This window comes from Tubulanus polymorphus, chromosome 4 (genome assembly GCF_964204645.1).
Source record: "Tubulanus polymorphus chromosome 4, tnTubPoly1.2, whole genome shotgun sequence".
NCBI classification, from domain to species: domain Eukaryota; kingdom Metazoa; phylum Nemertea; class Palaeonemertea; order Tubulaniformes; family Tubulanidae; genus Tubulanus; species Tubulanus polymorphus.
The window spans coordinates 2,604,000-2,630,266 of NC_134028.1; the positions used below are offsets into that span (position 1 = coordinate 2,604,000).

The 26,267-nt window shown below is 37.9% G+C and overlaps 6 protein-coding genes across 9 annotated transcripts; 2 read left to right on the forward strand and 4 right to left on the reverse strand.

Annotated features, from left to right (window-relative positions):
- Positions 1-1,735: 1,735 nt before the first annotated feature.
- LOC141903759 (mucosa-associated lymphoid tissue lymphoma translocation protein 1 homolog) lies at positions 1,736-4,737 on the reverse strand. Its single transcript, XM_074792038.1, has 2 exons — positions 4,583-4,737; positions 1,736-4,364 (listed from the first exon to the last, which is right to left on the reverse strand). Exons 1-2 carry the CDS (start codon positions 4,707-4,709, stop codon positions 1,810-1,812), a joined length of 2,682 nt encoding a protein of 893 aa, XP_074648139.1. The 5' UTR covers positions 4,710-4,737; the 3' UTR covers positions 1,736-1,809.
- Positions 4,738-5,038: 301 nt separating this feature from the next.
- On the forward strand, positions 5,039-10,127 carry LOC141904166 (nuclear receptor coactivator 4-like). Of its 2 annotated transcripts, none has more exons than XM_074792704.1 (7): positions 5,039-5,137; positions 5,425-5,596; positions 5,705-5,934; positions 6,180-6,432; positions 6,793-7,084; positions 7,549-7,799; positions 7,995-10,127. In XM_074792704.1, the coding sequence occupies exons 2-7, from the start codon at positions 5,462-5,464 to the stop codon at positions 8,913-8,915; spliced, it is 2,082 nt and encodes a 693-aa protein (XP_074648805.1). In that variant the 5' UTR covers positions 5,039-5,137; positions 5,425-5,461; the 3' UTR covers positions 8,916-10,127. The 2 variants fall into 2 exon arrangements, with proteins under 2 accessions (XP_074648805.1, XP_074648806.1); XM_074792705.1 differs by lacking the exon at positions 5,039-5,137 and adding an exon at positions 5,154-5,343.
- Positions 10,128-11,600: 1,473 nt separating this feature from the next.
- Positions 11,601-14,945, reverse strand: LOC141903373 (uncharacterized). The gene is made up of 8 exons (XM_074791486.1): positions 14,858-14,945; positions 14,613-14,764; positions 14,385-14,534; positions 12,776-13,838; positions 12,576-12,704; positions 12,391-12,489; positions 12,217-12,308; positions 11,601-11,990 (listed from the first exon to the last, which is right to left on the reverse strand). Exons 1-8 carry the CDS (start codon positions 14,943-14,945, stop codon positions 11,601-11,603), a joined length of 2,163 nt encoding a protein of 720 aa, XP_074647587.1.
- A 798-nt stretch (positions 14,946-15,743) lies between these two features.
- On the reverse strand, positions 15,744-19,154 carry LOC141903418 (sorbitol dehydrogenase-like). Its single transcript, XM_074791531.1, has 9 exons — positions 18,992-19,154; positions 18,294-18,327; positions 17,822-17,986; positions 17,527-17,686; positions 17,243-17,361; positions 17,085-17,150; positions 16,756-16,934; positions 16,458-16,579; positions 15,744-16,370 (listed from the first exon to the last, which is right to left on the reverse strand). Exons 1-9 carry the CDS (start codon positions 19,052-19,054, stop codon positions 16,193-16,195), a joined length of 1,086 nt encoding a protein of 361 aa, XP_074647632.1. The 5' UTR covers positions 19,055-19,154; the 3' UTR covers positions 15,744-16,192.
- Positions 19,155-19,475: 321 nt separating this feature from the next.
- LOC141903419 (renalase-like) lies at positions 19,476-21,700 on the forward strand. 2 transcript variants are annotated; one of them, XM_074791534.1, is made up of 7 exons: positions 19,476-19,768; positions 19,905-20,010; positions 20,084-20,226; positions 20,320-20,484; positions 20,576-20,749; positions 20,845-21,011; positions 21,103-21,700. In XM_074791534.1, the coding sequence occupies exons 1-7, from the start codon at positions 19,654-19,656 to the stop codon at positions 21,262-21,264; spliced, it is 1,032 nt and encodes a 343-aa protein (XP_074647635.1). In that variant the 5' UTR covers positions 19,476-19,653; the 3' UTR covers positions 21,265-21,700. The 2 variants fall into 2 exon arrangements, with proteins under 2 accessions (XP_074647635.1, XP_074647633.1); XM_074791532.1 differs by having other exon boundaries at positions 19,478-19,774; positions 21,103-21,699.
- Positions 21,701-22,505: 805 nt separating this feature from the next.
- LOC141903564 (transmembrane protein 104-like) lies at positions 22,506-26,194 on the reverse strand. Of its 2 annotated transcripts, none has more exons than XM_074791737.1 (10): positions 26,057-26,194; positions 25,582-25,703; positions 25,411-25,495; positions 24,629-24,704; positions 24,199-24,260; positions 24,085-24,115; positions 23,901-24,000; positions 23,713-23,824; positions 23,534-23,627; positions 22,506-23,447 (listed from the first exon to the last, which is right to left on the reverse strand). In XM_074791737.1, exons 1-10 carry the CDS (start codon positions 26,099-26,101, stop codon positions 22,678-22,680), a joined length of 1,497 nt encoding a protein of 498 aa, XP_074647838.1. In that variant the 5' UTR covers positions 26,102-26,194; the 3' UTR covers positions 22,506-22,677. The 2 variants fall into 2 exon arrangements, with proteins under 2 accessions (XP_074647838.1, XP_074647837.1); XM_074791736.1 differs by lacking the exon at positions 24,629-24,704 and adding an exon at positions 25,215-25,320.
- Positions 26,195-26,267: the final 73 nt, after the last annotated feature.

Below are 26,267 nucleotides of genomic sequence, written 5' to 3' on the forward strand. Positions count from 1 at the left end.
GCTCATGCGCCTCGTCAAAATCAATCCATCCCCAAGTGCACACATAGCCAGTAAGTCGTAATAACGATTAGAAAAATAAGGGAGTGTTCAATATTGACATCTACTAATGTGTAGCATTATAGATTTCTGAGGACACAAATATATATAATTCATATGTGGCATAAGACGCAATAAGAGCTTGTGTTTTTAAAACATTGAGTCCAGAAACTTTGGACAACGGTTATCAAATAGTAATGCCCTACGATTTAGTACCGACAACTCACATTTAGTGAATACGCATCAGGCATTTTATGAATAATTCAAAATAGTGAAATCAATGATTCCGATAAGCGCTGATACTCGTAATTTTAGAATGAATTGGAAAGTGAACCGTCACATACACTTGAATCATTGAATATATGTACATATTTGACATGTTTTCAAATCAGTAATTTACACATTGGTGGAAGCTGGGAAAACAGTATTTACTCATCTAAACACTAAACACATGTTATAAGTATCACAGGTGCCAAAATTTAGATCATAGTGACTCAATGAATCATACATATGACAGTACAGAAACAAAAACAAAATTTTTTTATAGCTGAAACACAATTAATTTTTCGATCAAAAGAATTCAAAAACGATATACGTAAATACTATCCAAGCGATCATAAACATAAAGCAGAAAATAACGAGAATATGCCAGCTATTTACTTACCGACATAATTGTTGTACTTCGGAATATTTGTCGAAAAATTCCTGGCTCGATGTATGGAGGCGGTTTTTTGATGCAGACTCGCGATTCTCGTGACTACTGCTGCGCTGCTGAGCGGATCACAATCGGTAAAAGCAACGATTATGCAGCATCACTAGTCGTCAACCAATTTCTGCTTCGTAGTCGTCGCGGCGACCAATCAACTACGAGCGAACGCTATCAATGAACAGATTGAAGAAAAGTCGTTACATCTTTAAAACATACAAGAAATACATAATAGCAACGATTCATCTTATTTACGCACCGGGAAAATCAGTTTTCTCAAATCTCACTTTTTCGTCCTTCGTGCAGAGCTTGTTACTGATATAGTGATAACATCGGCTAAAACAAGTGAATCTATTTCCTTGTAAGCAATTCACCGACAGGAATCAATCAATAATTGATTGATCGGAAATATTCGCGAGATGATATTTTCGAGATGCTTTCTACATGTCAAAACGCTTCATTTATGTCAAACAGCATTCAATTGAGTTGTGCAGCTTTATTGATTAACCGCGTTAATAAAATCTATCGTTTCGAAGGAATCAAAACGTTTTAGGTTATTGATAGCAGAAATATTTTTCATATACTCATGAATTCTGATAAGGCCGCACTGTTAATAGGATAATACGATGTATTGAGTGGACATAAATTGAGGGTTCACACATAGGAGGCATACAGCGGGTACTACACATATCAAATGTGACAAAATCTTTAAGCAATAATAGAATTCAACTTACCAATCATTTCTTTGATAATCCTATTCCTTACCATTGCAATAGAACAAGGTTTTAACGATATGTCCGGTTGTATATCACTGTGTTAGTTTGATACACAATTTATCTTTTAGCTTAGAGTAATCTTCATCTCTTCATCCGATCGGGTGACAAAAAACTCCAATGTAGCAGTCGTGGTGGCTTACTAAATTTCTTAATAACTATCTACAAACGACACCATTTTCATAGATGCAATCGCAAGCAACATTTTATTCATCTGAGTGATTGCTACATAAGATAAATGAACGAATGAAATATATTCTAAGAATATATGAAATATTTGATATATGAATTCAATTAATGTCTCGATTCATATGAAGTTTTTGAATGTGCAAATCCGACAGTGTCTGTAACAGGGAGACCAGAATAATCACTAGAAGGTGGTTCCATACTTTCTTCGGGTTCCCCTTTTCGCCCGGAAATAGCAATGTCTTGCGACAAGTTCCAAGGCATTATCATAATATCGTAAAATTCGATCGCCGGCTCGGGTCCAGTTTTGATGAACATCGTATTTCCGCGATCCTCGTATTTTATGACTAGTTTCAAGCTGAGGCTACCGTCAATTTTTTCAATTTCGGTTAAGAAAGTCAACGTTTTGTTGCAGTTTTCAGGATGATAGTAAGAGTTCTCGATGCCGGGCATGCCTTCGACTTTATTTTCAACCTTCGACCACCAGGAACTTGTGGCTACTAAACATGTTTCGGTTTGTACCACGCAGACGATCGCGCTCTTCTCAACATCATTCACATAAAACTCGACAATTTCAGCCATAACGCAAAGCACATTATCGCAAATAACGTCCCACGAAAATTTCACTTGACCCCTTATCCTTTCATGTCCATATTCAATGCTGAGAAGCAAGGATTCCGGTCGATTGGTAATTTTTTGGTATAACTCATAACTGATACCGGTTCCATTTTCGATCGGATCGTGAAGGGACCGCAGTTCGTTGAGATTTGACAGCAGATTCGGATACATTTCCTGGTAGAAGTTTTCCTTATGTTTTGGCATCTTACAAATGACTTCATTACACAAATTAATCAGCGGTTTATCGTGAGTAAGTTCCAATTCGAGAAGGCTAACGAAAAATGACGTAGTAGGTATTTCATAAGCGATTTTACACGTCGCGTACAAGATGATCTGATTGCCGTGAACTGGAACGATGAATTTTTCCATTTCGCTCCGGTCTTGATTCGGATTCTCGTCGCGACAGAAATCGGCGAATACCGCGATCAAAGCTGGTACTCGTTCTTGCCAAACTCGCAAAACGTATTCGATGCAAAGACAATCGGAAACCTTATAGTTAATCGGGCAATCGACCGGTAGGAAATATTGCTGGCCATCTCGCTTGAAACCGTGCCCGGCAAAATAAGCGACTACGTACACGTTTTTATCGATCAACTCTTTTACTTTATCAACTAATCTCAAACAAGCTTTCAAGTCCAGATCGTGCAGGACGATCGTCTTGAAATTCATCTCTTCGAATTTCTTTTTCAACGTGCATAAATCGAATTTTGGAGCGGAGAGGGGCTGCATGCAATGATACGTACTGCATCCAACAGCGACAAATATCTTATCAGAAGCGACGTATGGCTTCGTTCTTTTTGAAAAAACGCGTAATTCAGCGCTAGGACTCAGAGTTTGCTGTCCATTCCTGTCCGTCACCGTGCAACAGTACTTGCCACCCCACGACTTATTAAGGATATTGACGTGAAGTTCGCTATCTCGAGATGATTCGATATATTTCCCGTCCTTAAACCAGTTATACGTCAGAGGCTTCAGACCTTGCGCGACGACATTAAACACAGCGACCTCGCCGATATGAACAGACGACTCTACGACTGGCCCGTGCAAAATATGCGGTTTATCGAGATTCAAATTCGCATCGGATTTGATGCCTAATTCGGCTTGTTTACTTTTTATCGTTCCGAAATTATTCGACGCGATGCAAAAATAGAAACCTTCGTCTTCCGGTTCGACGCACGATATCTCGAAATTCGGCGTGTTCACGTTGTTCAGTTCTTTGCCGTTTTTGAACCACGCGAATTTATCGGCATTTTTAACGACAAATTGTAGAATGACTTGTTCTCCGATTTTTACATTAATCGATTGAGGGTGCGCGATAACGGTCGGCAATGGATTGTTCGCATCGACGCCGTGAGAACCGGACAAAACAACGGCTGATTCAGTTTCATACGCGATGGCGCTAGAAGCTACAAACGGCAAAACATTTTCAGGCTGCGGTAGGATTTTAACGAAACAATCGTTTGTCCAAACAACAGCGAGTGTGTCATCGTTCAAATTGTATACACGACAAATATACAATCCGGTTTTGTCAACGGTGGGATTATTTATGATCAAATTCGGATTCTTGAAGTTCAACTGTTTGTAAACTTTCGTAACTACGTTTTGAAAGAACCAATCGTAACGAACGCGCGGAAAACCACTCGCGAACGTTTCGATTTTCACAACGCTACCGGCTTTCGCGACGATATACGGCAGAGGTTGAAGTCGAATCACCGGCGCCTCGTACGATTTGAAATGAGCCAATAAAGTTTCGTGTTCAATCAGTTCCAAGTATTTGACGAGGTGTCGCAAAGACCATCCACGCTCATTCCCGAGCACGTGAAATATAAGCTTTTCGGACGGTGAAGGCGCGGATTTAACGATGTGAATTTCATGGTGGTCCAGCGTACCAGTCGGCAGAAGACATAACAGTTTATCCCATCCCTCGCTGACATCTAGTTCCTGACATATGATTAAGCGGTATGATGCATTTAAATTGCACAAATACTGCCCCAATTCGGGTTTCTTCTTTAAAGTGGATAATGCCATGATAATGGGATTTATTCCTGTAACAAAACAACAATTTTTTATGTCTTCACTTCCAATATTCAAATCATTTATCAGAAAAATTACCTGATTTACTTAAGCATTTTGATTTATGGTAAAATATAGAAAATATAAAATAATTTGATTCTTCATTGGCACATTTTTGTTAAAATTTTTATAGTAGACTTTTATAATTGCCTACTTTTTTAGTTTAGTTAGTAACTTATTTAATACCTACCAACTAAAATAATGAATCCCTCTTTCTTGGTATGACAGTCGTGAAATAAAAAGAACGGAGCTATGATAGGTGGATTGACTTCGGTGTAATACGTCGACAGAGGGTAACTGAGTAACAAACAGAACATATCCCATATGGGCGCTGGACCAGGAACCAGGAAGTGTTTTTTTTAGGTTTCGCGGGGAAAACCCGCATTCGGGAATACCAGGTTTCTCGTTTATGTTCGAATCCCGCATTTAATCTAATGCGTCAATTCAATCTTCACTTTATTACCATACATAAAGGTTTTGCTGTCTCATTTCTAAACCTTAGATACTTTTGCTGATATATCAATTGTGCTGATATTTTTCAACTTCATGTTAGTCCCAGTTGAGAATATTTGCGTGATTTACAGGGCGGCCAGCTACTACAATGACTGAGAACTAACCCGAGGCTAATTTCCACTAATAGAGGTCGCTACATTTTACTTGGTGGATCTGGACAAAATGATAAGAACCTGCTGATAAAACCCTCGGAAATCGCAAAATCTAGACTCCGATTGTAACATATCGTCAGGTAAGTACATGTGTAATCTTTAGAATACCGTATTTCATACAAGTAAAGACAACGCCGACACATAGCTGACAATAGATAAGCTTACGTACATAATAAAGTTATTAATATTCTTGTTGGCGTCGCCATATTCTGACGATAATAAGTCACGTAGGTCACGAATATTAATAGCTTAAAGGGAGAAAAGGGGCTTCTGTGATTTTTCGATTGTGAGTTTGAGTTAGAATGAATATGACATGTCATGCATGTATTTATTTCTCTACACTAAAAAATTCTTTGACTTTTCCCAGAATAAAAACCGATTAAACCACGGTCACGGACGAAACGATGATATCACAGCAGTGTGAAACTGGATGTGGTCCGGAATACTTCAACGAAGTTCGTCAACAAATTGGACTCGTTGAAGAAACCATCGCCGAAATCAATCTAGCTAAACAACAACTTCAAGATAACGCGCAAGAGGTTTGTTTTCAGGAGGGGGGTCCTAAATCGGAGGCTTACTACAGTTTGTGTCTTTGGTCTTGTAGAATCACTCTCGTATATATCTTAATACTAAATCAATGTGTTTAGGTGAAGTCACAGATTCACACAACGATAAGTCGTCAACTGGAGATCCTTCGCAGCCGAGAAGTTTGGCTGTTAAACCAGGTCGAAATCGTAAAAGAAGCCAAAGATGATATTCTACGCAAACAACAAGCTAGCTTAGATCAGGCTCTCGGCGGATTGAAGAATCTTGAGTATTCCGGTAGCACAAGTTCTATTGATAGCATCGAACTGAAGCTTAAAGAAAGCCTTGAAAGGTAGCCTACCACAACTAGACCTGTCGTATATTCTCACTCTTTAAGTAGAAGACGTCGTCAGGTGTGATATCTGATAACGGTCTTCAGAGAAAATCAAAAATGTTTAATTCTTAGAAGATTTGAAACTTTTTGATATTTTCAATTTGTATTTATAGTTCTACCGTTAATGGGTTTCAATCTCTTATTGATTATATGACATTGAAGGGCATTCTTCAATAGAAATAAGTAATATCTTTTTCTTGTAGACTGAAAGATCTTCACGTGCAACCGGAATCACCGCATATAACGTTCAAAGCTGACAAGCTCGCGTTTCGTAAGGCCATACATAAATTTGGTAAAATCGACGCTCAGGGCGTCAATCCGGAGGTTGTATTCGCCGATCCGAAAGTCCCGTCGACGTGTTTGCCGCACTATTTCGAGGATTACGGCGACGTTGAACATCACATGCTGTACAAAACAGTTGAGGATATTAACCGTGATCAACACCAAGATAACTGTGTATGTTTTTACTTTCAATAATTCAGTGAAAATCATTAATTTAAGTTCATCTTAATGAATAATTGAATTAAAACCAAAGAAGCTCAGTCATTGGTATTTTGTGTAGAGGTATCAGTTGCTCAAAAGTCAGAGTTAACCAGTGTATAGTTGACAAAGTTACTATTTAAACAAACTATTGTTTCCTTAGATTTATCCCATTTCACTTTAATCAATTTTTGAGTAACTGGCTCTGCGTCACGTCATGTTGAGAACTCATTGGTTAGAATACTATTATCTCTGACCTATCTACCCATTGGGATCTAAGAAAACTTGCTACGGTAGTTAGTTCTAGATCAATACAGGCAATCCTTTTCATTTCAGATTCACGTCAAACTTCCAAAGTTGAACAAAGATGGCTGGCTATTGCATAAACGTTCATCACCATCGAGTGTTGCTTCCGCTAAGATGAGCCTTCTGTTTCCGAGCGCTGTTAGTGGGAACGCCCAGGGCTGGTTACAGAAAAGTAAGTCGGCTCCGAGTACTCCGGATGAGTTGCCGTGTGTCGGTGCCGATGCCAGTATACAGCAGTGGTTGAAACGACTTAAAGACGGTCCAGAAATGGAGGACGAAGAAGGATTTGAAATGTTGAATCATAGCCATAGAGATACACCGGGTAAGTTTCTGGGTCCGTATGACTGGTTCCTTCTAAAACTTCTAAACAGAACATTATTTTAAAGGTGCCTGAAACTCCTTAATTTGAGCGAAATTCCCAAAACATTAACTTTAAGAAATAGGCAATTAGAAATGTTTGTAGTTGTACAGAAAACAGTTGCACATGTTACAAAATTAGAAACAGAGTTTTTAAGTGTAAAGGATGATAATTGCTTACAAAACCACCGAATTGGCAGTTAACCTAAATAAAGAGTATCGATTTAGGAGGAGTCAACTGTTATCGGGATATGAAAGTGATACGGACGCTTCCTCGAGATTTTCCTTGAGATTTTCTCTTATTAAACTCCTTATATTCAGGATTAACTGATCTGTATGGACCCTGAGTGTGGATTGAAGCGGATCAATGCTCCTGAATTTACACTTGAAATTTTTGCTCATGCGAAAACATTTTCTTTTCATTCACAGCCTCAGAGTTGTCGGAATCGATCGAAGTTGTTTCTCACTCGGATATGGACACGACTTGCTACGATCTAAACGTTAATCCTGTCAATAGCTATTTCGTGAAAGTTCTTGCCTCGCCGTCCAAGGATTGGTTGATGTCGTCGAAGACCTCCCCCAACGACGTAGATATGGACTGTACTCAGCTTAACAATGCATCGGTGAAGACAGCTGAAAATACGGGCAATACGTGGCTACTCGCCAAAAAACCTGATAAGGTACAAATTAATCTCAATTCGAGTTATACCAGGAGTGAATCGAGACAGGAGCACAAGGAGCACGTGCTCCCATTGCAGTTTTCGAGTAGCACTTTGAAAATACAATGACAATATTATTTTATTAAATATAAATTAAATATATATTATTTAATAGCCGCAAAAAGATTTTACTTATAATTCGATTTTTCATTTCAGAATTTTGAAAACAGGTTGGATTTCTGTATGAATTCGTGCGGAATGGCTACTGCATCGTTTGAAATCGAGAGTCTCGATGGTCTGAAATGCGTCGATAATCCGGTGAAAACTTACTACCGGCAAATACCGAAAGAAGTGAACGCGTGGCTCTGTCAGAAGAAAGACGAATGCGACGTCGAAGATATCGAGTGTAACGAAGAAATATCGCGGGTTTGTCGCGCGAATGAGTTATGCTGCTCGTTCACAGAATGTTGCTGCGAGCCGCACTGCGGTAAAAATGTAACGACCGACATTGAAATGGAAGCGGATTCGGAAACGACGGAAGCAGATTTGGAAGAAGACAAACCGATCAACAACGTCGATCAATGGCTGTTCAACGGTGGTCAAAACACAACGACGAGCACCGACAAACCATCTGTGATAGATTTCTTAATGGCGTTCGAAAGTATACGAAATTCCTCCAACTCCAACTGGTTGCTGAACAAGTCAAACGTAAGCGATGAAAACTGCGCGCGAGATCCCAACTCGCAAATCCGTAACGTTTTAAATTGTGATACGAGTAAATGGTTGAAGTCTTCGTCCGATGATATCTGTGAGAAAAATCTATCGTCGGGTAAAATTGTCGATGAGATTATCGATGACGACGCCAATATGAGCCAATGGCTGTCGGAGAAATGTTCGTTAGATAGCGGCAAACGTGAAGCAAATATATGTTTGTGGCTATCGAAAAAATCGCGTTCTCTCGACGACGACAACGAACCTGAAATAAACATGTTCAGTCATGTTTTTCAGGCTCGTTGTTCGAGCGAAAAGTGGCTGTTGAATTCGCTTTCGAGAGCCGCCCCCGAGTCGTCGGAGGTGAAGTTAAAAAACGATGGCACTAAAATGAATTTTGGTCAGTGGCTTCTCGAGTCGGCTTAATAATCGATTAACTAGAAAGAAAATATTAGAACTTTTTAGATTCAAGTTCAGATATTTACTTAGAAAACCACTTTGGCATCCTACATAACGAATCTAACATGACTGCTACCAAAACATCTACTCACAATAATTGCATGATGAATATTATTATTATACCTGGCTTCATAATTTGGTAATGTTTTGGTTACCGATTCAGGTTCTGTATATTTTTGTCCTCACAATTCTCCATGTCACATAATATTTTGGTGAAGGTTTCCTTGATTAGAACAACTAAAAAAACTTTCCAGCACTGACACCGCGTTTTGAACTTAGTATTCTGTCTATTTCGACTCATTTCTATAACTGTACTGGTCGGATTAACATGTACATTAATACGTCATCATTCAAACTAAATTTTCAATTACCAGTACCAGTATTTTAGTTGACACTTGATGTTTGTAAATTTCTAATAACTTGTACAGCTATACTCGTGTATATGTAGTGATTTTAACTATTCTCTGATGCACTTGACCGAGGTTTATTTTTGGTTATAATTAATAAAGACCGGCTAGAATTCTGTGAACCCAATTCCATAGTCGGAGGTTAATGGACTAAACTATTGTGCAATTCCAGAACTTATTATTAACCCACAACTGTTGAAGAGGTGTCTTGAATTATATTATTTTCGGGTCATTCGATTAAAGTCCATTATGTACAAATTTAAAAGTAGAATGATTTTTTCAATTTTAAGTTTAAAACGTATGGACACAACGTTTTGAACTCAAAAAATAATCTTCACCCTTTTAATTCTGTTTGATCGGTACATAGTGGGCTTAAATCATGCACTGGTAATGTTTCTTCACGTCTGAGTGTGGCTTGTCTACTATTAGTTTCAGGTGTTTTATTGTGTATTATTGTTGTCTTATCAATTGATGTCTGATTGTTTCTTGAAATGAACTGATTAGAATTTGACCGGTAAATGCCGAGTCGAATAACGTATAGTTTGTGGCTTACTTAGTTCTTGGTATACAAAAGATATTTTCTTTTCATGATATAATTGATATTATCCATTTTAAAAAGAGATAACTTATTCTCCACGGATAGTTAGTTAGTCTCTAGTCGAGTGCTTCATGGGAAAAAACGTATTGCTTATAAAAAAACGCAGTGACAACTTTGTATGATTCTGTTTAAGATATTGTTGATGATTTAAAATAAATATACCGATCATGAAATTGTTCGAAGACTTGGTGGCGTCGTTTTCTCCATTTTCGAGGACTCGTTTCAAGTTTGTTCGGTATTTCTCCACAGGTGAATTTGTAAAATTGTGAATTCGCAATTTTCCTAGTCAGAGAGGATGAAATAGTTAAACTGCCAACTGGACTCGTAATTACTCTGGACATTCATTGAGCCTAAATACTGAAAATTACTCTTATTTCGTCGGAGCTGTAGATATTCGAACCCTTCAGTCGTTATATAACTTCCTGTTTACTGATTACAATTCCCTTCATGACTAGAGAGTAATTAGTAAATTAACAGCGTGAAGTCTACGAAAGATCGTATCGTATTTCGTTGCATAATTTCCTTTTTCATCGTAACCATTGATTATAGATACTGACTGACCTCTCGGGGTTCTGATAAAGGACGGATAAACCATCGGGGCAGATCCGACCGCTATGCCCATCTACCCCGTGGTCATTTCCCCAAAATAATTAGGCATCCAACCAAATTTACCCCAATCAGTTGCATGCCGGTTCAGGCTGGTTTGAAGACTGTTTGATTGAACCGGAACCGAAATGTCCTCGATTTAAAAAAAAACCGTTTCGCTCCCGGCAGGTGTGGTCGATTTGTAAGGGACACAAAATCAAACGAAATCTACCAAGGAAATGAATAACAGGGCCAGGGACAATTCTAAAAACACTCTACGCTAGTGAATATAACGCATTCGAACACACTGGCGTTTTCATTTATTCCAAAAACTTCTCAAATTGAAAAAAAAAAGAATCTCAAATTCACATGATAAAAATTGTCCCAGAAAATATTTTACGGTTGGCGGAACAGCTTAGACTCACATCGTCTGAGTACTATGGTCAAGTCAAAACAGGTACTTCCATATCTATAATGCCACGTCAACTAAATTGAAATTGGAAGTAATATATATTATGACCATTTGTGCCTTCAGTTGGCAAAGACAAAATTTATGGAACCTACGTAACTACGTATTGATACGTTGTATGCTCGCCATTTTAGATCATCGAATAATCATTGTATATACTGAAGAAAAGCAGTCGTTAACGTGTCCTGAATATCACACCCCGCACACTGGGTGAGTTTGACGCAGCGCCGACAGAATCGGGCCCATTTTCAACGCACTCCTCAACCACCCGCCACCACCGATCGAATGAAGCGAGAAAACCTGCCGCTGTTCCTTGATAGATTCCTCAATTATTCAATACGCATGATTTGATTTGATTTGATATGTGTTTATTTATTTCAACACGCCTAAAGATACGGTTTGATAAACATAATGTATACATATTTGAACATAAGTGGTAATTGATTTATACGTTGGTGTTGGCAAACTATGAATAACTTGTGCTAGTTACATTATCCTCAACACTGAGATCTGATATAAAGGCTAAGACAATTTTTTACATCGATTCGTATAATTGTTCAGATAAATTCTTAGATATATATAGTTGGGATATTCTAGAAATGATAGCCTTCGTAAAGTTGTATGATCGGCGGACTTCTGGTACGTTCTCGGAATATCTTCTCAACTTCTGCCAGACTGATCGGGTTCTCGGGCATCACATGAGGTTCGAAGTTGCTAAAAGTTGACTTGGCAGGTTTCTTAACGATCTCAGTTTCAATCTCGTCCGGTTGTGATGACCCGCTTGATGGGTTTTCAATTTGAATATCAGGGTTCGTTTCATTATTCGTGGTCTGCGGGGATCGATCTTGCGGTTTCTTCATTATAATGTTGCTTTTCATGTTTTGCACCGCTTTCGCGATGCCATTCTTTGCTGTTTTCAAAATGCTCTGTTGAGGACGTTGATCACTGTCGACGAGCCAATACGTCGTTAGTTCACCTTTACCCTTTGAAAACATAAGGAATACAATCATTTCACATGTCATCATAGTGAACCAGGGGCCGGTTTTATAGATTGGTATTAACATTAACCCGGGGGCTAACTTAATACATTTTCAATAGAGGTAACCCCCGGGTTAAAGATAATACCAGTCTACAAAACTGAACCCAGGTATTTATCAGAAATTTCGTAAATTCGTAGATAATTTATACTCATTTATTCTCTGTGTATACCTTGATCATGACTTTGCCACGGGTCTGAATACTGAAGTCTGGAAATTTATGCAGCAAACGTGTTGTACTGGCGCTTATGTGAATCCGATTGGCTGCAAATACAAATTTAATCTTGAACAGAATCTCCGTGTCACCGGCGAAGAAAATGGGTATATGGTAGAGGTCTCAACTCACGTAATCCATGGGATTCCATTCTAGATGCGGTGTTCACAGTGTCCCCAAACAAGCAATATCGCGGCAATGATGTGCCAACCACACCAGCTACGCAAGGACCTATATAGATAATAGTATGCAAGTAAAAACAGATTTGAAATCATGGCTGAATTCATGAGATTGACAAAGATTTCGATAGTTTTTACCAGTGTGTATCCCGATCCGGAGGCTTATTCTGCCGCATTCGAAGTTTTTCTCAGTGACCACTTTTAACACGTCGAGTGCCATTCGTGCTATCTCTGCAACGTGTCTGTTACCATTCCTTTGAGGTAAACCTGAAATAAACCAAGTGTTACAGGTATCAACATCCATCTTTAAGGATCCACGATGATTACTACCACATTACCTGATGCCACCATATACGTATCTCCAACTGTCTCGACTTTGTAAACGTCGTACAGATCAATCCTACTATCCAATAACGTGTAAAGACTACCCAACAATCCGACGATGTTTATGGGCAACATTTTAGCCGTTATTTTGTTAAAACCGACGATTCCGGAAAAGAATAATGTCGCTTCTTTGTAATATTCGGCGTTGACGTCTTTTTGATATTTCAATTGCTCCGCCACCGTCTTTGGTAACATTTGATACAGCAACGAATCTGTTCTTCTCTTCTCGCGATTCAATTCTTTCGTTTTATCGGCCAAAGTCAACGCGTATCGCTGCATGTCGTTCGTAACTCTAACCACCAGTTTTGTCTCGATCGGGCTCATAGCTAAAGCTATTATCATCATTATACAATTTAGAGCTAAAGAATTATCGGTCTCGGCAATTCTGTTGTCGATGGCCTCTGCGATTACATCAGCTAGTCGCATCTGCATACTGAGTAAGGCATTGATATATTGGGTCATGTTATCGAACCAGTCGGCTGCGGTTGTTTGGGATGCACCAGTCGTGTTGCGATTTTTGATCATATCTCGATATTTATCAATCGTTGTTTCGATGTCGACTCCTGACGCGTTAGTAATGGCGTTGGAAACTGCGGTGACGATACTGGAATAATTTTGAGCTCCTCGGAAAAATGTCCAGTAATTGTGATATCGATTCATGTAGAAGGTAAAATTATCGGTGTCCGGGAATCCATTCATAGCGAAGAATATCGTACCCATCGCTCTTTCGGCGCCGCATTCGTCTTTACTGGCGAGAATCTTCTGGTAGGCCACCATAGGTCTCCATAGCAAACCGCTACCGGTAGCTTTGATGGCATCGTACAACCATTTCACCAGAACTGATTGAATTTCTGAGTAGAATAGAATTTCTTCAGTAATCGTTTGAGAGGAATTCAAATCTTTTCTGCTGACGTCGTTGCGATGTTTTGCCAAATGGGCGATGAAGGAGTATTTGTTCTTGAATTCGGGTCGAGCGATGAGATCTGGGTTTTCAGGCCAGTTTGGTATAGTCGCTACCTACAGGCAAAGCGGATTCAATCAACAAAATATGTTAATCGAAATTTGTCAAAATTTTACCAATTCAGAACTTTCCTATGAAACATTTCAATTGACTACGCATCAGAAATGCTATCAAATATACGGAAGCGATAAAGGGCCTCGAGTTGTCGCGTTCAAACTCGACAAGTCGCCATATCTATGTCGATATATCGCGATATATCGCGTCAAGTCGACATGAATATGTCGACATATCGTGACGTTTTCACGACAAATTTCGCTTTTTTGCCCATTTTCCACAGGACAAGCCGTCGTTTGAAGACATGTCTAAATGTAAGATGAGGACACCAGTGATATGACGACTGAGTTTCAAGTCGTCATGAATATGTCGACTTGTCGCGAGCAAAATGGTTGTGAAAACGAAATATGTCGTCAAAACGTCACGATATGTCGGCATATTCATGTCGACTAGACGCAATATATCGCGATATGTCGATATAAATATGGCGACTTGTCGAGTTGGAACGCGACAACTCGAGGCCCTTTATCGCTTCCGTACAAATATACCTGCGCATCGGTGCTATCCCACAACGCGTGAAGGAATTGGTTAGTATTTGGTCCGATCGAGCTCAGATAGAAAGCCGACATGTCCCGTTCTCTCTGTAACTCGTGAAGTAACGTTCCGATCTGGATTGAAAACTCAACCGTATTCTTCGCCTTTATAAATCAGAGGAAAATGTTACGGTATAGTTTACAACTTTCAATAGAAAGGACGGCAATGAAATGAGAACTTACTGAGGCCAAACTAATGCGTTCTTCGATACTGAGAGCCAACGAGTAAATTATTATACAAACCAGCGCAACTATCGGTACTAATGTAATGGTTAACATTTTCATCAACTGTTTACGTTTACCATTTTCGGTCAGTGGTTCACCTTTACAAAAACCTTTGAAATAAAATGCCAATATCTCTATAAATACAGGCTGCGAACTACAATAACACATTCTTTAAATATCCTTTGGAATATTTTTTTACTCACCAATTTGTCCCTTTTGTTGCATCACCAAATCTCGAAGTATGAACTCCAATTGGGCGGCGCTGCTCAGCGAACCCGTTCCGCTAATCATTTTGATTTCTTTTCACTCGACCCAGGAAATCACTAACAAGGAGTAACGGAAAACAAAATTCCATATAAAGGATTTTTCCGTTTTAATTTGTATAGCCTTTACATCGGATATTGAAAGATTATACAATCTAATTGCTAAACGATGTGCAGATCTAAAGGTATTTTCCTTTCAATTTTATCATAATATGGTGAAAATTTACATTGAAATTGCATAGAAAGAAACTTACGGAATTGAGATTATCACAACCGTGCCACCAGAGAATACCAGACAACTGTGATAGAAATCTCGTCTAACTATGGTTCTGTAATTAAGTTAGATAATTATGAAGTAAACCCGAGTCTACTCGGAAATGAACGCTGGGTATGTAATGTCACTCATTCAGACGGCCCACTGATTTTTAATTAGTTACATATCTATGTACATGTGACGTATATGATTTTATTTAATAATTGAAGTGTGATATTTTCGACCAATCTTGTGTCAGTAGATTTAAATTTCTATTTCATGTAAAACGAAGCCTTCGGTCTACGAAGTAGAATAAAAATTCTCGAAATATATATCAGCTCAGTTTAGTTCGTTTTTTAGCCATATTTGATGTTTCAGCTTGAATTGGTCACAAATCTGTGTCCTCTTGTGCTAAAGAATTTTTGAAAAGGAATAGTCCTGACAAACGAGAAGTATATATCACTTCATCTTAGAAATCCTCCATAGCAATAGACTATTTGATAAAGAAAACAAAATGGATTTCGATTAAGTTTATTTCTGTATACTAGTATAAGAAATACATATATTTTCGCAATCATTTATATAATCTATCATAAACCATTGGAAAGAAATGTTTCTTGTACAAATTCATACGTATGACATGTGACCCAACTTAAACTCTCTCACTCAGCTATATATGATAGAAACTATGTACTTGGCCAGGAAAAAATAAACCAAGGCTAAAAGATCTGATAGCTTGTTGCTCATTACTGCTTAGGTTAAAAGTTGACCCGGCCGGCCGCCTATCTACCCTGTATATTACTTTTTATAAAATCGTGATCAATTTTACCATAAGCAAACCAGGTAGCTATAGAAATAAACTGATTACAAATTTGATTGCGTTTTACAAAATGACCCGGCCGATTGGAAGAAATAAGGTATCATGTTTGTTTACCCTAATAACCCTCAAATGATCCACGTATAAATACAGATCTTTTAAACGGATTGTCTGATGAAACTGTACAGAATAAACGTAGTTTTTATTATGTGGACGATGATAGTGTTGGCGACGAGCATTCGATCATGACCTTGACCGCGCCGCTTGCGCGATCGCAAAAAGTTTCGAAAGCGGCCAAAGTTTGTTCGAGGGTGAATCGATGAGTTATCAAAACACTGGCGTCAATGGCACCAGATGCCATCATTTTTAGTGCCGTCGGATAACTGCAAAATATAACAACGAAAGTGTAATGATAGCAGCTTCAATTAGTTATATTCTAAATTGTTAGGTCGATCACGTGGTAAACTTACGTGTTAACGTAACGATGCATCCCGCGTATGTCAACCTCCCTGATAGCCGCGTTAACTATAGGAAACATTACCTCCTGTTTGCCTATACCCACTAATTGCAGAACTCCGCAAGGACGAGTAGCCTGAAAATGTATACATTGAAGTGAATTATCGAAGTATTTGCAGCGATTATACTAATGTTCGCACAGGATTTTATAGATGATCTCTAACTTAATCACGCATTTACAAAACTCGTTATATCAGATGTAGATTCGTTTGGGTTGCTGCGAATTGTCCATGTTCGGCTTGAAAAACTTACGTAAACGCCAAGTCTAATGCTCGACTCAGCTCCGCTACATTCGATAGTAATATCGGCCATTTCTCCGCCGAATGTTGCGACAATCGTCTCAACGAGTTCAGGAATTTGTTGTTTTTCAATCAACAGCGTGTGATCGGCTCCGACTTTCTTCGCAAAATTCAGCCGTTCAGCGTCGATATCTGCAATTGTTTGTTTTTTTGTAAAAGTAGAATTCTGATTAGTTTTTGCCTATTTGAATTTGAACTAAACGAACTTATCTGTGGTTTAAATAGCGGTCAAATAGATCAATTAAATTTCGAATTTATCAATGGAAACTCTATGCGATGTACCTGTGATAAGGATTTCAGACGCGCCCATTGATTTCGCAACCAACATGCATATTATTCCAATAGGTCCTAGAAAAGGAAATGTTCGCCGGTTCTATATTAAAATAATACTTTATTTGAAAAACTTTTCCAGTACTCTTGACTTTCAATGTATTCTGTACCTGCACCAAGAACTAAGACTTTATCACCGAGTGAAACACCAGCGCGTCTACAGGCGTGTATACCACACGACAACGGTTCAGCTAAAGCTCCATCTTCGAATGTTAATTTATCCGGAATCCTAAAAAAAAAACAGAAAACTTATTCATCAAATTGATAAAAATCCCAATAATGTCGTTTCGAAAAATATCAAGTTCATTTAAATAACTGAAACGATTCGTGATTGTTTAAAGCCAAGAAAACGTACGTGTAGGGGACTGATTTGATGAAATTAAATAATTCTTACTTGTGGCATAAATCAGCCGCGTGGACGAAATATCTACACAGGGAGCCGTCGGTTGGCGGTGTGGCCAACCCCTTCACGTCCAGACACATGTTATACCGACCACTTTTACAGTAAAAACACAAACGGCACGGTGTAGCAGGTTCTATCGCAACTCGATCACCTAGAAATATCCATTTATAGATGGAATTTATCAGAAGATGAACGTTGATTAGAATCAATTCCGTATATGATTTTGTAGGACAATCGCACGGGAAAGTCAAACTTATTGATGGGACGCGGTATGCATCATGCTTACCAATTTTCAAATGGGAGACACCATTACCTATACTGGTAACAGTACCGCTTGATTCGTGACCAATAACTAGAGGATCGGTCAGTACAAATTCTCCGTGTTTACCGTCCGACCAGTAGTGTACATCAGAACCACATATCCCAACTTTATTTATAGCTATTTGTACTTCTGGAAAGTAATGGGAAGAAAATTCATATATTTTGACGACCTCGCAAATTTTCCGCCTTTTATCTTCATCGGTGCAAGTCACCCATTTGCGGGTTGAAATTCGATGGTCGGTTTTTAAAAATCACATGTATTTCAACTACAGGATTTTATATTCATTCCCAAATCGCTGATACATAAATCTTATCGGAATGGTATTAGGATCAAATCAGCCAAAATGCACTGTCGCCAATGTACCGGTACTAATACTTTTTCCAAAGAGTCACTAACAATCCATTATCGTAGATATTCATTCATCCATACAACTTACCATTATTTCCTGGTTGTGGAACACTACGATTTTCCTGTAAGACCATAAACAATGATTAAGAAACGAAATAGACTATTTCTCAGAAAAAGTAATTATGAAAAAGTCATTGAAGTCAGAGAGTGCATTATTCTTGTTTTGAGCAGTGTAATGGTAACACATAACATTGTATACCCAGTGAAACCCGTGATGCGACCGGTACCAACGGGAAACGTAAGTAAAATAGATAAGATTATACAGAACTTATATCGACGCTCTGGCGCTATGATGAACATGTGCTTTGCACGGACGGCACAATGTTTTTTTTTGGATAGAAAAACCTGTACCTGTATTAACAATGGCACGTACAGATCCTTAGAGGTAGTTCAATTGCTCTATAAAAACATCGCGCACAACACAACTCAACGTATGTGCGTAATATGGTATTACGTATTCAAGAACTGTTAATATATATATAGGCTATTTCTAAATATGAAACCGTTATTTAAATCGTGTCTATCAAATCAATACCAATACCGAACAGATGGCAGCAAATATAATGGGGAAAAAAGTTGATATATATGATTATACAGAATTATCCTTTCCTGTACTAATTGTATGGTGGAGAACACAAATTTACCGTGGATTTTCCAGGCAATTAACCTGAGTGGATAAGCGGCGTCGACAATATATTGTTTCTGGTGTGAAGTCGAGTAACTTACCAATCGAAGATCCCGCTTTGCATAAAGAACTACAGATAGATTATTGTCAGCGTCAGGCTTCATAGCGGCAACAACGTCTCTACGTGGATCGGTGTCCTGTGAATGACTGAATGAAGGCTGGCCCGTGAGCGGCCTACCAAACTAAATAAGTCCCGCACTTCAACAATTATTTACCATCGCACCAGCTGTTGCTATGGTCTTTCACGAACATCTCTGTGTCATTATTGATACAATAATATTTACAAGCTTCTAATCGGGAAGATAAGCGGCCGGGCTCTATTGGGAAAAGCCATGAGTCAATTTTGGTGGCTGGGCCAGTAAATAGAAGAAAAGTTAACTTGTCTCTTGGTATGGGCGTGGGCTAATCAAGTCATATCTTGGACAAATCAAGAAACCCTGGGCTGTGATTGTTTGCATTCTGGTGGGATTCGAATCTAACCACGAACATATAGACTGGGTGCCGCACTCACAGATCGATAACCAGTCTACCGGTGACGCCATCAATGAAACCTTCTACGTCATCATATTCTACATCACCGTGGTCGTCCAATATGACGTCATTTCTGATAGGTTTGGAGCGATCTCAAGGTCGTAGACTACAAAGTGAAATACTTCCGGGTTTTTAATTTTTTGTACACTCTTTGCTAGAAAACTTACCCAAAATGTCCAAGTCTGTATTAGTGGTCGGTTGCGGGATGACTGGTGCAGTTACTGCATTCCTTTTGAGTAAATTGAACCCACAGAAATTGATGATAAGTTGCTGGGACAAAGCTAGAGGTGCAGGTAATGCAATCACCCAAACAAAATTATGAAAATAAAAGAAGCGTCAGATACATTAAAATAAGCGACCATGTCCAGTATGTACTGTTGTACATTATTGATTTAATACGGTGTATCGTATTTATTATTGTAGGAGGTCGCATGAGTACATCGAGAAACAAAGAAAATGTGAATCAAACTGTCGATTTGGGAGCGCAATATATTTCGGTGACGCCTCATTATCAGCACATTCATAAGAAGTAAAATCTTGTTAGGACTAATCTTGATATTTTTTCTGATCTTTGAAGTTAATCATTAACGATGATTTTTCAGATTTTATGACGACCTGCTATCAACTGAATTACTGATACCCTTCACAGGCTTAATCGAAGGCAGTAGACATGGCGAGGGAACTAAAAACTTTGTCGCACCAAAAGGCATGAATAGCCTAGTGAAACATTTCCTATCAATGTCGGGTAAATTAATGAATTCGAAACAACAAATGTGAAGCTTCTGTTCCAATTAACATAATCATCATTTAATGGTTAATCTATTTTCTTTAATATAAGGAGCGAACACACATTTTAATCGGACAGTGAAACAAATAACTGATATAAATGGAAAATGGCAAGTGAAAACGGATGATGGTTTGACGGAATCGTTTGACTGCGTTATAATGACACCACCTGTTCCGCAGATTCTGCAAATGGGGGGAGATATCCAACAATTAATCGGTACGCCGCAGTTAGGGTCAAATATGTAGCAAGAAGTGGCTTCAACTTTTCGATCGTTAATGAATGATATCGAAAATATTTTATTTTGTAGAAAGTCAACCTGTTATTCACAACTGTCTGAAAAATGTCAAATATTCTAGTCGTTATGCATTGGGTTTATTCTTTGCCGATGGTGCGGAGATCGATGTACCGTGGACTGCAAGTTATGTTACCGAAAATCCTTGTATTCGATACATAGCAATTGATAATAAAAAGAGAGGGAAAGGTATTTGAAAATTGATATCATAGATATACTGAGAAAATAATCTTACAGGGTACACTTATAATTTTACTATTTCTCTTGCCTCTTGGTCATTTCAGTTGGTGGTGCATCAATGGTGGTACATACAAGTGTTCCATTCGGTATTCAGTATCTTGAAAGCGATAAGGATGATGTACAACCGATAATATTAGACCATTTGAAAACGTTGCTGCCCCGTTTACCAGAACCAAGTGAAATCAAATGCCAGAAATGGAGATATTCTCAGGTAAATTTTCTTGATCGAGATTGAATAAACTCGGAGGCTTTCACCGACTGAACGAAAGATATATTATCATTGGTATATAAATATTTTGTAGGTAAAGCAATCTTATACGGACTCTCCGGGCTACGTTGAATTGAAGTCAGATCCGATATTATTATGTGGTGGCGATGCTTTCGTACATTCTAACATGGATGGTTGTCTATCCTCCGCGTTGAAAATTGTCAATAGATTCGTCGATCTGTTTAACAAATTGTGAAATAAGCCGTGTAGATTTTAGTTAAGTTTGAGAGTATAAGGTTTCCATTTTCTTGCAATTCAATATGTTGACATCATGTAGTTTGCTTTAGACGATTGTAGTGTATTTGTTATTTACTGCCTGTTTATATATGAACAGTATTGTGAACATACAATATGTACAGCAGAATGAAACTAGTAGTGTGTCATTGTCTAATGCATGTTCAGAACCAGATGCTGCTCACTCACATTCCTCTCTATTATTAACAGAATCAAACCTAAAATATTCTATGAAGAGCTAAATTTAGAATATTTTGATAATTTTGAAAATATATGCAGTTCTTTTGCGTATTTCTGAATATTAAGAGTTAGATACATGTTGTTGTTGTTTATATGAAATAGAAATGATTGATTGCTATGAAATTTTTACAGGAAAGCCTGTAATTTAAAATGAAATTATCTTATAAATAATATTTTAAGACAAGTTCATGCTTCCTATTTTCAGTATTGTTATAGATCTTTGATATAATCTCGCAATAAAAATATGAATTTTCTTCACATAGCATCTGTTTTTGTGTTCAGCTTTCTTATGATCTACTAGAATCGTGGAAAATAACTTCAACTACCAACTAAAACACATTTCTAAAGTCAATGAAATTTTTTAATTCATATTAGAAAATTACTTATATAAACTCTATAATCGTTTTTAGGTAAAAAAAAAAACAATTTCATAAATCTGATCACAAGAGCAAAATATACAGTAGCACCATTAAAAATAACAACCGTATGATGGAAGTGATTTTCAATTATCTGATTGAGGAATATGTCTAGGAAAATACTTTGAAGAAACATCACAATTCATGGATATACAGGTCCCTAGATAGTCTATATGTTTTAAAACACAAACATTCTCTGAAAAATGATTTCAATTCAGGGCCTATCGGTTATGAAGGGTACATAGAAGTTGTTAAAGCAGTGAGATGAGATTTACACATGAGCAAGCGTTTTAATGACCATATAGACGTTATATTACATAGAATTACAAATCAAGAATGTTTTTAGACCCCAGTGAAGTTCATTACTTGTTCCTTATTCCTTATTCCGTTACTTATTCAGAATTCAACTCCCAATAAGGAACAAGTAACATGTTACTTGTTCCTTATTCAGATTTTCTTGTTACTTATTCAGAATTCATCTCCCAATAAGGAACAAGTAACATGTTACTTGTTCCTTATTGGGAGATGAATTCTGAATAAGTAACGGAATAAGTAATAAGGAACAAGTAATGAACTTCACTGGGGTTGTTTTTAGTTATTATTCAGATGAATATTGCAAGAATATCCCATCAATATTGAAACTTAAGCTAAGGATAGTCTCAACTGGAGCAAACGCACTGTTTCACTAGCTAGAGGCCACAACTGGAAGATACTGACACTCATTTACCTGTCATAATATGATTAACAGTGACTAGAATTATAGCTACAGCAGCCCACGCGATTACTAACAGAATCCAAATATTGTGTTTAAATAAAGAACGATGTTTATTTCGAATGGAATGACTGAATAAATTATGTGTATCTTTACGGGCGTAGAATACTAGTAATGCCGGAATAACATATTGTATACCAGCTCCGGCATAGGATCCGGTTATACCGACCAGATTACCGAGGTCAGATGTCGCCAGGGCAATACCTATCGGTGGTACGAGAGCCAACAACGGGAAAACTACGCGATCGACAATAAACGGATACGAACGGTCCTCGCGGTAGCCGATCGCTTTCAGATTATTTCGTAACGTGATGGCGATTATTGGGAAATTCGTGCTCAACGTGAACACAGGGAACAGAATGAGAAAATACTCGATGAACACAAGATTAGTTATCGCATCCTCCGACGTACCGCATTTATTCGGACTGAAATTCAAAGTGTAAAGATCGTTGACATCTTTGAACGCGTAGATACCAGTGAATGACAGCAGACAATAGAAACCACCGATCAGCAGGAAATCGCCGAGGAATAAATTCGTCAGTTTCGACTTGTTGGCGATCGGCGTAACGAGCGACGGCAGAGAATGATGACACATAAACGAGTAGACGCACACGCCAAACAGATTCGGAACTCCGCCGAAATCTACAATAGGCGGGTGACCTTGACCTTTGCCTTTTGCCAAACGGATTACGGCGAGCACGATCATAATGATGAATGCTGAATAAGGAAAGAGTAATTGAGGATATATCACTTTCATGAAAGCCTCGATCGGCAATAGCTTATCAAAATACCAAACTGTTTACCTGCCCATCTCATAACTGTGGTAAATATCTGTAGGTACTTTGTTTTCTGGACATTTGAGAAGACGAATGGTCCGACCAATAAACAGAAAGCTGCCTGCAAAAACAAAACAATACGGGCTTCCTTACTGCAACTAAATCAATGCTAGAATGCAATGAGAAAATTGAATTGAAAGACTTACCACAAATACTCTGTAGATATTGCCTCTATCTATCTGTACAGAAGGCCAACATGGATCGTCCATAGTTAAAGACACGTTACAACCTGTACCATTTACAACACCAGTGTAAGTACTGAAATCAAGAAAAGCGCCTTTTAATTGCATTATGACCATTGTTTTTAGCAGTTAATATAATTTATAATTCATACCAAGCTGCATCCATGACTGATTTCGGTACAGCTGCTGCGTAAATAGCCAAATCTCCATACAGATAGATGATTATACACAAATAAAACAAGTTCAAACCAACTGAAAACATAAGTTTTTTTCATCACTCAATCAACAAACATCACGTGATAAAATGATAGAGCAAATAGCAAAATATATACATACTTTTATTGAAGAATAAAGCAGCCATTTGTCCCTGAAAAGACAGTGAATATATTTATTGCTATTCATCTTCACAAAGGCTTAAAAATACGATCACATACAATATTGAATACTCACCATTTCAACGCGCTCCGATATATCAAACAGGTCCATTTTATGAATATCTGTTGAATGATTACCTGAAAATAATTTGAAACAATAATGTTGAATGAATATCAAGTGATCCGCGATACTTCATCACACTGCCTTAAATTAAACTAAGATATGATCAAATCAATCAACACAGATTTACCGGTATGCAAAGAAATTGTTTCACAAATGAATTATTCATTAACATATAAATTTATTCTTTATCATGATTAGATTTGATGAGCTCTAATAACAAGTGATTGATTGATTAGTTAAAAGTTATGTGATCTACAAGTAAGTCTAGTTCTATTCAAATTATCTTCCCTGCTACATTGCTTACAAATTAGGGAGCAGTCATTGAATTCTCTCAATTATCCTGGATAACGGGTATGTTAGAATATTAGTATAGATAAATTACCATGATAAGATCGTGTATATTGAACACTACCATATAATAAAGGTCGTTCATCATTATCTTCTTCACTAGAATCATCCTGTAATTATATCCGAATCATTGACTAAACGCTAGTGCTTTCATTTATTACCAGAAGACATTGCAGCCTGGGCCATAACATAGCATTCAGACATTTCATCTCCATTCTTCAAATTATTGATCATCCAGAATCAACATGGACTTTCAACAGGCATCCAAATTACAGGCATTTTGCGATTGAATATGAATTAACAAATATTGACGAAAAATACCATACATGTAATTTCATCAAGAGACTTTCATAAGGTAATTGTCCAAACTTCGCAAACAAATTGTTGAATGTTTGAGGGGCAGTTTTAGGTGGCAGATTGATATTGGAATAAATGTAGAAAGGTTAGGAAAAAAAGATATGCTTAAAACTTCCGAAGCAAAAAATCACACGTCAATAACATATTCCTTTAATTTACATTACATTTTCCAAGTTTGAAAATTGAATTTGGATAGTAATTGTTGCAGGAAGCGGGATAGATTTGGAATTATGTATGCAGTGTGTAGGCTAAAACTTATGTACCGGAGTTAGGATTGTTTAGAAGTGGCCTAGTTTCCAATTCCTCCTGACTATCATCCGAGTCAGAATTACAGTTACCAGGATATACCTGTTCATTGATGGCTGATATCTAAAACATAATTCACAATATAACTCGATGGTCATTCTTCGTTAATCACAAAAAGAAACTACAAAACGATTAACAGAACAAAATGCTCACCGATGTCCTTCTCTGAATACGTCTGGCCTTTAAAATCGCATTAGCAGCTGCCATACTTTCTATCACAAATGTCACCGTCAAAAAACTGAAATATTTCGAGATATCTATGCAATAATTCCAAGAGAGACGAATTACTCCATAATAAAAAACATATATAGACGTAACACGAACCTGGTAAAGCCTAGAACCAAAACTAGAATAAGACTCAACAACCAGCCGGCATTGTGAAAAGCACTGGGCATAGTAAGAGCTCCAGTTCCAACGATCAGGTTGAATATGAAAACCAACCCAACCTGGAAGTAGAAAAACAATGAAACGAATAAAATACCGTCAATTATCGCTCGCATACGTTCGTAGGATGGACTTGATTTTTCCAAGTAGTTTCTATCGTGATAAGCTTAGATCTTTCATAATGATGAATTCCAATCCATAAGGATTTACAACTTAACAAGGCCAAGGGGTCAACATACAGATTCCACTAATTCCAGTGGACAGTGGTAGTGTTAGTCTGAATACCAGTCGTTGTTACGGTTCCCTCCTGTTTCAGGAACAACGGCTAGACTATGGTATAATCAGTCAGTGGCACTCGACGACGTAGATTGTACTTGAATTAAGACAGTCTTCCAATCCATTGAATGAAACCTACCGAAGATGAATATGAAGCTCCAACCTCTGTTATATCCCCTGCCATTTTCTGTATTTACTAGGTACCAAATTAAAACTAAATTTCAGCCAGCCTCGCCATGCAGGAATTTAAGTCAGCAGACCGACTGTCAATAATCAGTGGAACTGTCAAACCAGGAAGTGAAACTGACCTGTCCGTATAGTGCTGCCACCTTCAACGATCGGGCGCAATC